Source organism: Choloepus didactylus, chromosome 15, assembly GCF_015220235.1.
Source record: "Choloepus didactylus isolate mChoDid1 chromosome 15, mChoDid1.pri, whole genome shotgun sequence".
Classification (NCBI taxonomy): Eukaryota; Metazoa; Chordata; class Mammalia; order Pilosa; family Megalonychidae; genus Choloepus; species Choloepus didactylus.
This window is the reverse complement of record NC_051321.1, coordinates 8,803,966-8,820,671: the sequence shown is the minus strand read 5'-3', so window position 1 is coordinate 8,820,671 and position 16,706 is coordinate 8,803,966. Positions and strand designations below refer to the sequence as shown.

The 16,706-nt window shown below is 58.7% G+C and overlaps 1 protein-coding gene across 2 annotated transcripts in view; it reads right to left on the bottom strand.

Moving 5' to 3' along the window:
• Positions 1-79: 79 nt before the first annotated feature.
• FAM53B (family with sequence similarity 53 member B) overlaps positions 80-16,706 on the bottom strand; it is a 75,042-nt gene continuing 58,415 nt past the window's right edge. For both annotated transcript variants that reach the window (XM_037804521.1, XM_037804522.1), the window contains exon 4: positions 80-4,452. In XM_037804521.1, the coding sequence (XP_037660449.1) occupies positions 4,111-4,452 (342 nt within the window). In that variant the 3' untranslated portion in view covers positions 80-4,110. The remainder of the gene's footprint in view (positions 4,453-16,706) is intronic.

Sequence of the window (16,706 nt, the reverse complement as noted above, 5' to 3'; positions counted from 1 at the left end):
GCCAGCAGATGCCCCCACGGGCAGCGGGACTCCAGCTGCTCTCTGCACCTGAGACAAACCACACGGCCAGCTCCAGGCGGTTGAGTGTTGAACCAGGAAGCTTTATTTACACAGTAAAAGTAACAAGCAAATTCCTGAGAGACTAGAGCAGATCTAGTGCAAGACAGTCACGGAGAAAACCCAGTGGCAGGCGCCGGCCCTCGCCGAGAGCAGGCGGCAGCGGGCGGCAGGGCCGGGGTGGCACAGACCCAGCACTGACCCCCTGCCCACCGACCGCCTCGGCCCGCCGGGGGCCTGCCCGACTCTACCCCTTCTGGCCTTCGCACTTCCTGAAACTCTTCAACGTCCACAACGGGCAACTTGGGCAAGCACAGCCACCACCCTAAGAGCAGCCTGTGTGCTGCCCGCGAGCCCCCAGGATGCTGCTTGGCCAGAGACTAGGCTGGCGGGCGAGCCCACCGTTCCTGGGCCACGAGAGCTCTGCTGAGCTGGGGTTTCCACCCCCCTTATCTTTTTCCCCCTTTTCTCTTTAAAAAGCTATGATTTCTCCTGACCACCACCAACGGGAGGGGCCCGACCCACTGCATTCATGTAGCAATGCACACACAGGCGCCCGAGCTCACGCCTGCCCCGGACACTGTTTGGTTTAGGGGGCGGCCCCTTCAGCCCCCAAGATGTACGTGCCTGTGACTTTAACCTCCGTGGTGAGAACTGGTTCACCCGTGCCGCCGCCAAGCCCGAGCCCCGTGGCAGAAGACCCAGGGAGGGTTTTAATGCCCCAGAAGCTGCTCAGACGGGCAATGCCCTCAACGACCCCTCGGGCGGCGTCTGCGGACACAGAAAATCACACGTCGCCCCTGCACTAGGAGACCTGTTTGGAAACCTGGGTTTGTTTTTTTTTAACGTGGATTTCTCCTTTATTAAAATTCTTTTTTCAGCATACAAATTCACAAAACTTTCCCGCTACAAACACTTTGTTGAAAAGTAAGGCTTTCTGAGAACGGGCATCCAGAAGGATCATCGGAACACGCTCCCCCGGGGCTGGACGTCGGCTTCTGCCTGGTGCTCTGGCCAGGCTCCAGCCTCCAAGCGAGTAAGGCAAGGGCTCTGCAGTCCTGTAGACCGGGGTGGGGGGGCCCACGGTGGGCAGCAGCTGGGCAGCCCTGGCCCCCACCGGCATGGGCCTGCCCCAGGCAGGTGCAGACCCCTTCCAGTCGGGGCTCTGCAAGCAGCTCTTGGGGCGAGCGTGGATGTGCTGGGAACGGCCAGCCCCTCCTCCCACCGAGCCTTCCTGGAGCCACGACCCCACCCTGTCCTTCAGGACCCCAGAACGGGCCAGGCCCTCACCCCGCCTCCCTCCTGGCTTCAAACACCTCTGTCTCCTCAAGGTGGGAGCTCACGGGCATCGGCTACGGGAGGCAGGGCCCCGACGAGTGTCTGCAGCAGGGACCACCCATGCAGCTGGGGACAGCCAAGCCGTGTCCAGGCACCTCGGTGGTGACCCTCCCTCCAACTGACCGAGCCCAGACCACAAGCCCCGGGTCCCCCAGAAAGGGCCCGGCACAGCCTCCCAGGGCAGGGTGGCTGCTGAGAAGACGGCAGAGGCACCTTGAGGTGGGGTCTGTTCCCACCAATCAAAAGGCCAACAAGGGAGCCAAGTGGAAGCCGAGCAGAGGGGACTCCGCTCTCTCCTCCGAGGCTTCTGGCGCAGCTGGGCCTGGGAGCTTTGGTGAAGCCGGAACAGCCAGGAAGGCCGGAACCTGGCGGGGGCCTGTTAGAGGCACGCATGATGGGGACAGCTTAGGGGCAGGCGAAGGGGTGAGGCTGATAACCAGTGTGCTCCGCTCTCGTCCTTCCTGCCACCAGGCCCGAGAGGAAGGAGGGAGACAGCAGGCAAGTCCAAGGGCAGGCGGCCTGCACCCCAGCCCCGAGGACCCCCACCCGGCCTCCCTCCTGGCCCCCGGGGAAGGCAGCTGGGGCCACGCCTCACCTCGGCCTCTGCCCCACCACCCGCATGGCCCTCCTCGCCCTGTGACTTAGGCTGTGGGGGCCGGGCCCTCTGGGCACAGGTGGCATCGGCAAGCACTTCTGCGTTCACCCGCTGCCAGGCACCCTCTGCCCAGGCCTCCCCTGGACCTGCTCTAAGTCACGGCCTCCATGACCGACCCATGGGGCAGGTGGCCAAGGGAGACGGCCTCGTCTATAAGGCCGGCTGCAAGCTGACCAGCTTTCCAGGGTCCCCGGGGGCCATGCCCACCAGGAGCCCATGCCCGGGCCCTGCCGGCACCCACACCCCCCCCACTGCACAAGCCAACCTGAGGTTCCCAACCCAACCCCGGAGGGCCACTCAACTGGGGTTTTCTGCAAGCGAATTATGGCTAGTTTTTAAAAAAAGCCACTTATGAATCAGAACATGAGCTGCCACCCTGTTGATCACCCTGTTGATCTAGCAAAACTTGGCTTACACATCTCCCCAAACATCTCCTTTAGGAGAAAGAAGGTAAGAATCGTGTCTTCAACCTGCAGAAACGAGGCCTCTGCTCGGCACGAGAAGATAAACAAAAGCAAACCAACCACGCAAGTGCCTGGACCACGTGGCTGCAAACTCCAGAGAATGTGCCCAGTTATTTTTAGCCTTGTGGGAAAATGAGTCCCTTGCTTATAAGCCAACCCAACTGCTATTGTCTGCAAGAGATGCCAAGTTTGCTAGAAGCCAGATCCCAAGAGACCAGTGCCCGTGGGATGTGCCCGTGTGCCAGGCTGGAGGCTGCAGGGAGCTGCCCCCAGCCCCCTGCCGACCACCCCAAGCATCTGCTGGAGCTTGCAGCAGGGAAGGAGCACTTGGGAAAACCCTGCTCCCTCCAGCTGAGGAGGTGGATTTCTCTCGAGTTGGATGGGGGGCCCTGGTTAAAGCAGCAGCCCCCATGAGCAGAGGAGGCCGTGCTTGGGCTGCTGCAGCGGTGCATTGGCCCCACCATCCTGGGCAAACCCCCTCCCCACCAGCTTCCTCCAGCAGACGCCCGTCACCCCTGAAATGGGCACAGGGCCTAGATTTGTCCACCTGCTCACAGCTCCTTCATTGAGATGCCTGAACACGCACCTGGGTGGGCTGGGCCAGCCCTTGGGGACTGATTAGCCATGGAAGATGGCCGCCACCCAGCAGCCCCACCCACGTGGCCCCCTGAGGTGGCAGAGAGGCAGCCTGCTCTGCAGCCACAGCCCAGGTCAGATCCCACGTGTCCCGGCCAATGTGCCATGCAGGGGAGCTGGCAAGGGGGTCAGGATTTCCAGCAAGAGAGCCACCAAACTTCTACCATGTGGACGGCTTCTGATCAGCACCCCCAAACTGTCCCTCCACCTTGGGAGGCCAAGGCCCCAAGAGTTTGGACGTGGGCTTACCCTCTGAAGGGCCCCCCAGCACCCCCAGGGCCTCTGCCTTCACAAGTGGAATTAAGGCCAATGGTTCTGGTGTTACTACAGAAGGAAGTGTCTCCTAAGCCTCCCCAAGCCAGAAGCAGGGAGACCTGGGAGAGAAGGCACGGAAAAAAACAGAGCAAAAGAAGGTGTGGGGCCGACCCCCCGAAACTGAACCTGAGCGGCTGGCCGGAAGGCCCTGGGCGCAGCCCCGTGGGTCCTGGTCCCAGCCCTGAGCCCGGGGCCTTCCCTGACAAAGCCGGCCTAGGTCGGGAGGCACCGGCCGTGAGTCAGAATCCAAGCGGGGCCCCCAGAGCCACTGGGGTGCTCACGCCCAGGGTCCCGTGAGAAAAAAGGGGCAAAAAGACCCAATCCGAAAGCTGCGCTGTCAGCTACAGTAGTTACACGGAGCAGAGAGCTGTGTGCTCCAAGTCACTGGTGAGAAGCTGGCATGTTCCATGGCATGGCCTGCTGGGGGGACAGCAGTCAGCTTTCCCAGGGCCTGGGTCTCCCTCGGACCAGACAGCCTCTCCCAGGGGCCAGGCGGCAAACCATCCTGGGACCTCACTTCCCAGGAATTCTCTCCTCAGGCCCAGGAGCTCAGTGCCCCCCAACCCTCCGCCCCCAAGGGCCTACCTGGTGCCCAGAGCTTCCCAAGCCAAGCATGCCCCCACCCCGCGCAGGGCCTGTGGCCCCTCAGTTGTTCTCTATCTGTTCGATGTCCAGCTCGCCATCCAGGGAGCAGGGGCTGCTCCTGGCGGCCCTGCGGTCCCGCCAGGCCGAGGCTGGGTCCTCCCGTCGGCCACGGTCCTCGTCCTCACAGGTCAGCTCCTCTTTGCTCGCGAGACTGTCATCAAAGGAGGGGTGCAGGGGCTCGGGGACCGGGGTCCCGGCGGGGGTCCTGCCCCCAGCGCCGGTAGAAGAGGCAGAGAGCAGGGTGACCCAGGGCCGGGTGCTGCTGATGTGCAGGGCGCAGGGGCTTTGGGGGTGCTCTGAACCCACGCTCAGGCAGCTGAGGCTGCTGAAGGTCTGGCAGTTCTGTGGGAGAAGCAGACACATGGGCTTTTGAGCCGCCACGGCCCCACCTGGGGAGCCCAGGACCATCCCCCCCTCCCAGAGCCAGCACCCACGGGAACCTGGGCTGCACCCCACCCAGGCGAGGATAAGGGTTCATGGGCAACGTGCCCACCAGGAAGTACCCTGGCCGATGAATACACACACCTCTCGCTAATAAAGGAACGGGGACGGCTATTCACCAGCGAACCGGCACATGCCCAGTTCACTTACAGCTGCAGTGACACAGGCCTGCTCCAGGCTCTATGAACTGCCTTCTGGAGGGCATTTTGTTAAGAACGCATCAGAGGCCTTGACCCAGCAGTTCCCCCTCTAGGCGTCTTATCTCTGGGATGTGTGCAAAAATCCAGCAGCATCTCTGTCTTGGGACTTGCCCCTATGAAGCTCATTACTGCAAAGGAAAGGCTAAACCTGCTTATAACTGTGCCCAAGAGTCTCCCCCAAGGACTTCTTTGATGCTCAGATGTGGCCTCTCTCTCTCTCTCTCTAGCTAAGCCACCTTGGCAGGTGATCTCACTGCCCTCCCCGCTACGTGGGACCTGACTCCCAGGGGTGTAAATCTCCTTGGCAACGCAGGATATGACTCCCAGGGATGAATCTGGACCCGGCATCACAGGATTGAGAACATCTTCTTGACTAAAAGGGGGATGCAAAATGAAACAAAATAAAGCTTCAGTGGCTGAGAGATTTCAAATGGAGTCAAGAGGTCACTCTGGTGGACATTCTTATGCACAACATAGATAACCATTTTTAGGTTTTAATGTATTGGAATAGATAGAAGTAAATACCTGAAACTACCAAACTCCAACCCAGTAGCTTTGACTCTTAAATATAACAATGTAGCTTACAAGGGATGACAGTGTGTTTGTGAAAGCCTTGTGGATCACATTCCCTTTATCCAGTGTTTGGATGGATGAGTAGAAAAATGGGGACAAAAACTAAATGAAAAATAGGGTGGGATGGGGGGGATGATTTGGGTGTTCTTTTTAATTTTTACTTTTTATTCTTATTCCGATTCTTTCTGGTATGAGGAAAACGTTCAAAAATAGACTGGGGTGATGAATGCACGACTATATGATGGCACTATTAACAGCTGATTGTACACCATGGATGATTGTATGGTATATCAATATATCTGAATAAAACCGAATTAATAAAAAAAAACCCAGTGGCATGGCTTTCCTAGTCACCCCTGAAATCCAGTCATTTCCGGCAGACCACTAAGCCAGCCACATCAGAGGTCATGGCGCGTCCCCAGCCCTGGCCGGGGTCTCCAGCCCCCACAACCCTCCAGTCTCACGTGTTCTGTCCAGACACTGCCCCCCCCACCTCCTTGAGCTGCAAGACAAAGCCAACTCCCCATCTTAGGAAATTCCCGTTAACAGACACCGCACCCCACCCTGCTGCACGGGCATGCCCTGACAGCTCCTGGGCCCACCGGCTCCTCCCCTCGCCATGGGTGAACTTGCAGAACGGCTCCAGAATGTCCACAGGTCTGAACTAAACCAGAGTGATTTATCAGTAGCCACCAGAAACCATTCCGGGGCCACAAAGGTCAAGGCCTGCTCCTAAGGGAACGCAGCCTCAGTGCTGGGAGCTCCACGTGAAGGATGCATGGGCTCCCCGTGGACAAGGCCAAGGCCAGGAGATCGGGGCGGGGAGTCTGAGGGCAGATAGCAGGCATTCCGCTTTCTCCTGGCCCTCTGACCTGGAGAGGATGGGGTGTACTCATTTGCTTTCCAGAGGGTCCATGTCCACACGGAAGGGTATGAGGAACATGGTTCTGGGGTCCGGGGCCTGGGCTCGTGCCAGGGCCCCCCGAGTCCACCAGTCGCCTGCATCCTCATCCCTGAGTCAGGAGCAGCCACCCCTGCCCCGGCGGCCTCGCTGGGCCTCGGCAGCCATCAAACAAGGAAACCGAGGCCAAGCAGAGGCTGCTGGTCCTGCCCAGGTGCCCTCACCCCTCCCCTCCACTGTGGTGCGTGCTGGCTGTGACAGCTCACAGCTGCCCCTTGCCTTGAGAACCGCCCTTGGTGGGAAAGCCTGGGGGGTTGACACCCTCCCCTATGGGGCAGCCCAGAGCCACTGGCAGAAACGGGGTACAAGAGGCTCCCCTCCTCAGGTGGAGTCGGTCTGAGGTGCTCCTCAGGCTCCAGAGCTCCCCAGGGGATCAGAGGCCAGACTCCGGCTGAGCCCACGTCTTCACTCGGCTCCTTCCCCGTTCTGTCTGCTCCCCTCTGCCCCCCGCAGCCTTCTCCCGAGAGCCCCCCTCGGTCAGCTGCACTTGCACACAAGTCCTCGTCTCGGGCTCCACGTCCAGCAACGACCTCAGCACTTTGCCTCCTGTGAAGACACCACAGGACAAATCACAGCCGCTGTTCTTTCTAGAACAGAACGTCAGGCCCTGGTCAGGGTCAGACCCGGCCCATCCTGTGTGGCTGCTGGGGATACCACTCGCCAGCCGGTCAGCGTCCTGAAGGCAGAGCCCTCGCGAGCATTCCCCTCAGCGCCCCACAGTGCTGCCTGCGCCCCTCCTCACGGGGCTGTGCCACGCGCTCCGCTCCCTCTTCCCACACCACTCTCGGACCTGGCAAGTCACTTCTCCTCACTTTTTCCTCCTCGATGTGATCTCCCTCTTTTTAATCCAATTTTGGGGCTGTCTTGGTGGTATAGGCTTTTGGGAAGCTCCCTCAAATCCCTTTTAGAAAGAGGTGCATAAATAAACGCAGTCAACCCATCGCGATACTAGAACCCTGGCCTGGCAGAGTGAGGTTTCCCGGAGTCTTGCAGCCACCTGCCCTGCTGGAACGTGCTGGGCCCAGGGCTCTGGCCGAGTGGAGATGGTTCCTCCCGAAGAGACGCCTCCATGCAGACAGAATTCTCCAAGTACCGAGAGAGCACCCGGCCCATGAGAATGGCTCACCACCTGGAAACTGTCTAAGACGTGTTTGTGCTGGGAGCTGACACGGGAACAACCAAGACGGCAAGGCATGTGGCCTCCTAGGCTTTTCAGCTATCTCAGAAAAGAAAAAAAAAGGGCTCCAGCATGATTCTGGCCTGTTTGCATCTATCTTTGGTAGATCTGAATTTGGCATGGAGGCCACACTCGCACAGCAAGCTGCTGTCACCCTCGTCCCCCGGAGATGGTAGGGTCCTGGCGGCAGGGGCTGCTCCCTCCTCAGCAGCAGAGCCATGGGTCAATCTGATCCCGAGCAGGTGTGAGATGCGCTGCCCGTCCACCCGCGCACTCTGTTCCCCATGCAGCTGCGTGTCTCTCGGGCTGTGGGCCCGGCCCCTGCTGCCCCTGCCCCTCTCTCCTTGTTCACCTGCTGCCACCTCCTCCTGAAGAGAACCCAGCTTTGCACTGCCATCCCCCGGAGGCTGCCCCGACCTTACCCACACCCCACACGGCCCCAACCCTACAGCCCATGCCAGGGGCCACCCAGGGAGCCCCTCCTGAGAGCCTGCATCCGTGCAGGCCTGAGCCCTGAGGCCGTGCCCGGCTGTGCTGTGGGTAAGCAGAGCAGGCCTCGGAGGCCACCTCGAGGTGGGCACCACTTCTGGCCCAGGCCAGAGGGCAGATGGCCTGCCGGAGCACAGGAGGCGAGGATGCCCACACCCCACGCTCCCACGGTGAGAGGCAACCTTGGGTTTCTGCTGCACACCTTCCAGGCCACACACGCTCAGGATGGGGCTGGGGAAGCCGCCTCGCTCTCTTCTTGGTGGAAGGAGAACTCAGCCCAACAAAAGTTGGGGAACCTTTCCAAAGCACACAAGGCCCTGGCAGGGGGCCACGGCTCACACACAGCCAGAGCCTGCCGTCACCCAGGGTCAGGGGCAGCATCTGCAGCAGGACTGGGGGCATGGAAGGTGGGTCCAGGGCTGACTGAGGGGATCGCAGGCACGGTCTCCACCCAGCTGCCTGGAGCTGAGTGCCCAGCACCCCGTCAGGGCCCGGGGAGACAGGGCTGCTGAGTCCTGGGTCCCCTCTCATCTCTGCTCCAGCAGCCCCCCATCTCCGTTCCAGGTAAGGCCTCCCTGGAGGACACGCTGGAGCAAAGGTTTAACAACCTCATTTTACAGATGGGGAGACTGAGTCCAAAGGGAGAAGAGGGAAGTTGACAGTCAGAAAAGCAGGAGGTGCTCAGGGCCAGATGGTGGAGCAGGAGAGGCTGGCTGGGCCAGAATCCCGGCTGAGCGCTGTGCCTGCAAACCCTTCAGCAGCTGAGCCTCAGTTCCCCCACCTGTAAAACGAGGCTAGCAGGGCCCCAGACAAAGTCACAGGAGGGTATGGAGAAGTAAAAGAAATGAGACACCCAGGGGCCTCGCACAAACCCGAGCTCCCCCTTCCGCTCTCCACCATCCCACTGTGCTGGGGCCCAGGGGATTCCGGTGGTTCTCTGCAGAGCCAGCAAGGTATAGAAAATGGGCCGGGAGCTCAGCTTTTGGTGCAGAATCTACACAACGGATGATCAAACCCCAACTTCCCTTTGTTACAAAAACCTGCTTTCCAGAGCGAGAGGAGACATGGGCCACTCAAAAAGGTGAAATTCCTAGGAAAAAACTACAAAAAACACACAAAACTGATATTAAGGAAATTTTTAAGAGCACCGAAGTAGGCCAGGAAACTTCTGCGAGGAACAATAAGGAGAGACTGGCCCTACGAGATGCTGAAACACAAAGCCTTAATAATTAAACTTTAGGTGGATGGTCACTGTGATTAACAGTAGAAATATCAAAAAGTTCTTTCATGAACTAGAACAAACGTAAGACACAGTTTGTAACTGAGGTACCTGTTACAAACTGTGAACTAGAGCTAACAGTAATATCTTAATATTCTGGCAGCAACAGTAACAAATGTACCACAACCAATGCTAGGGATCAATGATACGGATGGATAAGGGGTATGGGATGTTTTGGGTTTTCTTTTTTATTTCTTTTTTTGGAGTGATGAAAATGTTCTAAAATTGATTGTGGTGATGAATGCACAACTATGTGATGATACTGTGAGCCACTGTATTCTTTGGATGGATTGTATGGTGTGTGAATATATCCCAATAAAAATTGCATTTTAAAAAATTGTATACTAGTGCATAAGTACACATGACTATAAAATACAGAGTGTTCTGGAATCAACCCAGGCTAGTGTACGATCAAGCAGCATCTCCAAGCAGGGAGGAAGAGATGATGTTCTCAAAAGATGGTGCTGGGGGCCCATCTCAGACAAAAACTAAAATGGCTCCAAGAGTCACACTGCACACAGATCAGCAATTCTAATACAAAACCATAAAATTGCTAGAAGGAAACTGGGAAGTTTCTTTATAACCTTGGGGTAGAAAGGCCTAAGACTCAAAATTCGGAATCAGAAAAGAAAAAATTGATAAACTTAATAAAAACTTGTGGCATGTAAGAAAAAATTGATAAACTTAATAAAAACTTGTGGCATGTCAAAAATGCCACAAGTGCTGGCAGGAAAGTTAAAACTGGCATAGCCACTTTGGAAAACAGTTGGCAGTTCCTCAAAATGTTAAGTGTAGAGTTAGTCCAGGCCCCAGCACCTCCCTGCCTAGGTATGCACCCAGGAGAAATGAACACAGACGTCCACATGGAGACGTGCACATGAACACTCAGAGCGGCTTTATTCCCAATAGCAAACTGGCGGAAGCCGCCCCGGTATTGGGATAACTAGAGTGTGGTCCGTCCATACCGTGGAAGATTATTCGGCCATCAAAAGGAACCAAGTTCTGATACAGGCTGCAACACGGACGAACCTTGAAAACATTATGCCAAACAAACGAAGCCAGTCACGAGAGCACATCTTGTCGAGTTCCATTTACGTGAAATGCCCAAAGCAGGCAGAGAGTACGCAGACTGGTGGTTGCCTAGGGCTGGGGCTGGACTCCGGGGGTGGGGTGGGGTGCGGGGAATGGGAAGTGACTGTTAATGGGTGTCAGGTTTCTTTGTGGGGTGACGAAATGTTCTAAAATTGATTGTGGTGAAGGTTGCCCAGCTCTGTGCATACACTAAAAACCACTGAATTGTACACTTTAAATGGGTGAACTGTGTGGTATGTGAATTATATCTCAATAAAGCTGTTAGAAAATGCCAAAAGCAAAGTCAAAAGACAAAGAACAAACTAAAAAGAAATGTGCAACTCATACCACAGGCAAAAATTCATCTCCCTTCTATACACTGGAGAAGAAAAAGGCCAACAAGCCAATGCTTTAAAAAGGGCAAATGAACAGAACATAGCAGAGACAGACAAATGGCCTTTCAATACATGAAAAGATGCTCAGTTGCATTCATAATTAGAAAAATGCAAATTAAAATGACAGAGGGGCCCTTTTCCACCAATGCACTGGCAGACACCCCGCAGCGGGACCCGTGTATGGTCACGGCCACCTCACGCCCGGCCATCGGGCGGCCCCGGAGCCTCTACCCAGGGCCTCCTGGCACCTCCTCCAAGACGCAAACACATGTCCCTTCCCACACCCAGAGTGACACGGGTCCTGCGTGCGCTGCAGCACAGCTGATCACGCCAAAGACAGGACACGGCGAAGGGTCCCCGAGAGGGACGGGGCTATGGACGCGAGGCTCAGCCAGGCACCAACCTCCTGCAGCCGGGGGAAGGGGGCGGCTCTCCCCGGCCTCGCTCTGAAGTTGCTCCAGGGCTGATTATTTCAAAAGCAAGGTGGAGGAGGGTATGCATGGTGTACTTTCTTTTTATAAGGAGGGAGAAAAAACAGCAAGAATTGAAATTCCCATTTCCTTGTATTTGCATAAATGAACTCTGGAAGGAGTACAAGAAATTAGAAAAAAAAATTTAAAAAAAGGTTAACAGAGGGCACAGGGGATGGGACAGACGAGGGCAAGACTTGCCACTGTGAATGGTTTTTGTTTTTGAACCACATACATAAACTACTTCAAAAAAAGAAAAAAAAGTATGCCCGTATACCTATACCTGTATTTACATATTTTAAAAGATGGGTGCCAGAACAAACAAACCCTCTGCTTCAAGTAGTTTTGATGTTTCTCCACCAAAGTTCTTTGCAACTTTCCCTTTCCCCTTTTTGGCAGGAACGAAACGTATGCAGCACTTAAAGATCATGTGGCCCAAAAACCTTCCCGACCCGAGTTTCTGCACTTAACAGCCATCACCAAACTGAACTGGATTTCTGCCGGAGCACAGGACGCAGGGGCATCGGGGAGGGTGGACGCACGACAAGGAGCCGGGCCACCTGTGCGAGGGCAGGGGCCTCCATGGCTGCGATCCCCGTGCAGAGAACCCCAGGAGAACACTTTGCTCTGGTGGGGGCTCGAATGGCTCCCTGCCCGACCGGGGGCGGGTGTGGCGCATCCCGCTGGGTGGGTGAGCTCCGCCGGCTTCCCGCTGGCCGGGGGCAGAGCGGGCGGCTGTGCGCCACCACCTCGGCCTTGCAGCACCAGGCCTGCCTCTGGGACCGCAGCAGCCGTGTCCGACGGGTCCAGGGTGGGCCGCCAGGGTGGCTGCAGCTCGCTAGTCGGAAACGACTCTGGGGCAGGAACAGTCTCCCCACGTCTGCGAGTGGCCTGGCGGCTGGCAGGGACGGGGGACGCACACACCCACTGACATGGAAAGCTGGCCAGGTGTCTATAGTTCCGTTGTGTGTGAACACGGCGGCCTGTTGCCACCTGCCGTCACAGCTCTCTACACCTGGCAGACAGATGAGAAGCAGAAATCAAGCTCAGGGTGTCCTTTTCAGCTGGATTTCCTTTCAAAGTGAGGGGAAAAAACTCTTTGTTCCTTCCCAACAATAAAATACAAATCATAAAGCAGCAAGGCCAGGCCAACATTGCAGAAGCACAACTGACTGATTTATCTGCCCAAACAGGCCTTGGTGCGGACAGCTCCAGAAGCGGGCAGTCACAGCCTGCCTCTTCCAGTTGACGTGAGCCCTGCTCTCGCCCTCTCTGCTGTGGCTCTGCCCCCTCCTGCCTTCCCCATCGGCGAGGAGTGTGCCAGGGAGGACGGGGCCCAGAGCGGCAGCCGAACAGTGGGGTCCGTCCCCACATTTCCCGCTCCTTCCAGGGTCCGCCCCGGGCCATGGTGCCGAAGGAGCAGACTTGGCAGCAATGCCCATGTAGCCCAGGCCTGGAGCTCAGGCGGCTGGGTGGAAACACGTACGTCCCGGAGCCGGCTCCCAGAGGGAGCTCAGCCATCTCCCAAGGTCAAATACTGGAAAATCCAAATAAAACTTCCCACAGTCAGACTGAATTCAGTCCAGGCAAACCTGCGGCCAGGCCCATGTGTGCCAGCCGTCTCGGGGATCCCCAATGTGCCCAGACAGGAGTGTTCTAAGTCCAGAACCAACACCCTCCGCACCCTCCAGGGGATCTCTAGCTGCCAGCCTAGAAACACGAGGGGCAGCGCAAGCAGCCTGCGGTCCTCAGTGGCACCGGCTCGGACCCTGACCAGGTGGCCAGAGTGGCAGGGCAGGCTCAGGGAGCAGGGGCGAGCCACGCTGTGCAGGGCCTGCAAGGGCCAGGCCCCCAAGGAGGTGTCCTCCCTGGTGACGTGGGCACCTTGTCACCCAGGTTCCCGAGAGGCCCATGGCACAGCCACTGCAGGGAGGTCCTGGAAGGTCGTCACAGAGTGGCCTCACTTCGGCATCAGGAGACCCCTCCACATCCAGGGTGGCTCCTCAGGGGTGCAGCTGCCATCACAAGGGCGGGCATGTGTGCACCGTCTGAACCCCCGCCCCAGCCCCTTGACTCGTCCCAGGTCAGGGCTTTCAAGGCAGCGGAAGTTCCACCCTCAGTAAGGTGCCCTGGTGGGGAAGAGCAGGCAGGCCTGGCTCCTCTCTGTTCTGAGAAGAGGCCCCCAAGGGTGGCCCTGAGGACTGGGCTCCAGTCTGCAAAGGGTTTAGCCTCAGGGCAGGGGGGTCCCCCTACCCTCCCCCCCACCCCGCACCCTGCCTGCCACTCCCAGGTTCCTGCGAAGTCCTGCCCCCTCGGGCCCTGCCCTGCCCAGAACCTTCTGTCCCCAAACATCAGCTTTAACGGAACTTGAGGTCCAGCACCGAATCCAAATCTGACCTGACCAGTACCCCTGACCCCAATGTTTAACCCAAATGGCCATCTTCAGGCCAAACCTTGCCCTGAGCTCCTGACCCAAGGGCATGTCCCTGCGACGTCCCATGGGTCTCTCAGCTCAACGGGCCTCGAACCCGGCCCGGCACGTCCCCTCCCAGCCTCAGAGCGCGCTGCAAACCCTGGCTCCCGGGCCAAAGGCCTCGCCGGCCCTGCCTGCACCCCTCACCCAGCTCCCCAGGGCCCCCAGCTCTCCCAGGCACGACCCTCAGCCATGACCACCCTCCTTGCCCTTCACAGCTGAAGGAGCACCTGCTGAATGAATGAAACGGGACTACGATGGGCCAGGTGGGGCAGGGTCCTGGCCCGGCTCTAGGACTGGGTTTCCCTGGGCTCAGCGTGTCACAAGCGTCCTCTTTCCCACGTCCTCCCTCAGTTCCGATCACAACAGTGCTGGCTCGGAGGGGGCTAAATGCCAGGGCTGGGTGCCGGGCTGCCCAAGAGGCAGGGAGGGTGCCCCCATTCGCCCAAATGCCCGCAGGGGAGTCCCGTAAGGGATGCCGTTTACCCCACTGTGTCCCAGCGGGGAACAGCCCGTGAGAACAGAAACCACAGGCCTGATGGGAAGAGGAGTGGCTGCTGGCCATCCTGCTGGCCACAGGGCCTGAGGGGGCACAGACAAGGCAGCAGCCCAGCCTGGCCCACATGCCCCAGTGTGCCCAGGCAGGGCATGGGGCCGCAGACGGACCACAGGCGGGGGTGGGACGGACGCTCCCGGCACATCGTGCTTTTCTGGGCTCTGCTGTCTCCACCCGCAGGGCGGGAAAGTGGTGGGGGCAAAGCATGTGGGGGCCTGGACCAGGGGGGGCCCGTTAGCAGGCTCCTTTCCCAGAGGCCTGGGGAACACCTTCACTTACCACCTGGGGTGGGGGAGGGCTCTGTACCGTCCCTCAGGCCCCGCCGAGCCCAGACACACCAGACACATTCCTTTAAGGTGCTCAAGGTGCCAGATCTCCGAGAGAACACAGAGCGCCCTGTCCTCACAGGTGGGGGTGCAATCGGAACATACCCTTGGCCACCAAACAACCCCAGGCCAGCCCCCAGCTGCCTCCCTTCTGCCAAGCAACTTGAGCCCCAGATCCCTGTGGGCAGGGCTCACGATGCCAACCCCATGAGGCTGGCGTCGTGCAGATGCTGGGGGGCAGCGGGCAAGGCCCACCTCAGGCCTGCACGTGCTCGGCAGGACGTGGCTCCCCCGTGCAGGCCTGGCTGCCAGCTCCGGAAGGGCTGGCCGGGGTGGGTCCCTGCTCCTGTGACCTTCCCAGGGACACACCTCAAGGTAACTCCAAACTTTTCCTGAGAGGCTTATCTTTTCCTTTCTATTGTCCACCTCCTGCTCATTACTGTTTAAATACTTGGCAGGACACACACATGCAACACCTGCATCCCGAGGCCCCCAGAGCCTTACAGTGTGAGTTAATAGGCCCGAGATAGATGTGGGAAGCCAGCCCTGGGTGAAGCGCTTACCTCCATTCTCTCAACATCTAACCCCAAGAGCAAGGCTCGGCCAGCTCCCCGAGCTGACACGCAGAGACTGAGGCTGATTTGGGCAACACCCCTGTGGGGTCTCATGTTCCACTCCTGTGCCCAAACCCCTGTGCCTCTCCCTCCTGCTGCCCAGGGCCGCAGAGAGCCAGCCAGGCCCACCCCAGACCCACCCTCACCTGCTACTTGGCAAAAATTCCTGAACGCACTCCTCACCCAACCCCCAACAGCCCCAGTCACGGCAGCAGAGAGTGGCCAGGTGAAGACCCCTGGGGTCATGCCTTTGCAAAGGTGCATTTCCAGATTTGCCCCTTGTCTCCCCGGACGTAGGACTAGGATGAGCGCGTGTCCCAGCCCCTCCCTCGCCCAGCCTGGGCTCCCTCTGCACGGCGGGTGGGGAAGGGGCCGCATCTGCTCAGCAGCCTCACCTTACCCGAGAAAGCAGCGGGCAGCAGCTGGGCAGCGAGGGCACCAAGGGGACCCCAAGGGATGTGCTGGGCTTGGGGCTGCCCTAAGTCACTCTTTGGTTCACACCTCTGCTCACATGTAGAAAACCAACCCGCCAGGTTGAGCTGCCGTGAATTCCACGTCATCCCCTAGAATCCTGTCTTGTTCCGGGAACAAAGGGCTTTGCTGGGGGTCCGTTCTCATGTTCGGGCAGCTGCAGAAGCTGCAGAGCCTCTCGTGATGACGGAGCTCCACAGGATCCTCCCACTGCACCCTCACCACAGCCCCAGGAGGAGGACCCCGTGGTCCCCACTGGAAACCAAGGCACAGGGGTCAGGAACGTGCCCAGCTACCCGGGGGGTGAGCGGGGAGCCAGGACTAGAACCACAGTGGTGAGCCCAGGGCAGCACTCTGAGCACTGTGCCACACCGCCCGCGTGCGAGAGAGAGAGGCAGGGCCAGGGCTCCCTCCTGCAGGACGCCAGAGCGGCCAGGGCCGGGCAAGAGGCCAGCGAGGGCGTGTCAACACCAACCATGCCGGGCACAGAGGGGCAAGGCCGGGCGGATGTGGAGGGTGTAGCAGGGAAAAAGCAAAGCAACAACAGAAGAGAAGAGAGCTGACGCAAGGGCACGGGCACGGCACCCGGTGCACACGGAGCCAGGCCTCTTCCCAGGGGCCTGCTGGGCCTCCTGCCTCCCTCCCCCCTTCGGACACATACATGGAAGTGCTCGCTCACACGTGCATGTGCACACGCTCATACAGTTAATCACTTGGAGACGCTGCAGCCCCTACAGTGGCCCATGGTAACAGGGGGAGCAGGAACCCCGACCTCCCGGGACTCCCCCCACCCAGCCGTGGAGGGCAGCAAAGATGGCCGGGAGGCTGGGGAGGAGACCAGCACCCGCGCCCAGGGCCCACCTCTGCCCTGAGACCTTTGCCAGCTGAGCCGAGTCTGGCGACGAGCCTGCTACTTCCTGCTGCAGGAAGGTCTGTGGATTTGGGAAAAGCACCGAGACCCCAGGGGAAGGGCCTCACTTCCCATCGCAAAGTGGCTCCCGCAATAAACGAGCTGCCTCACCCTGAGTCGTCCTCCGGGCCTGCGAGAGATTTCCGAACTCCCTGGGAGAAGCCTCTGGAGAAAAGCAGACGTGCCCCCC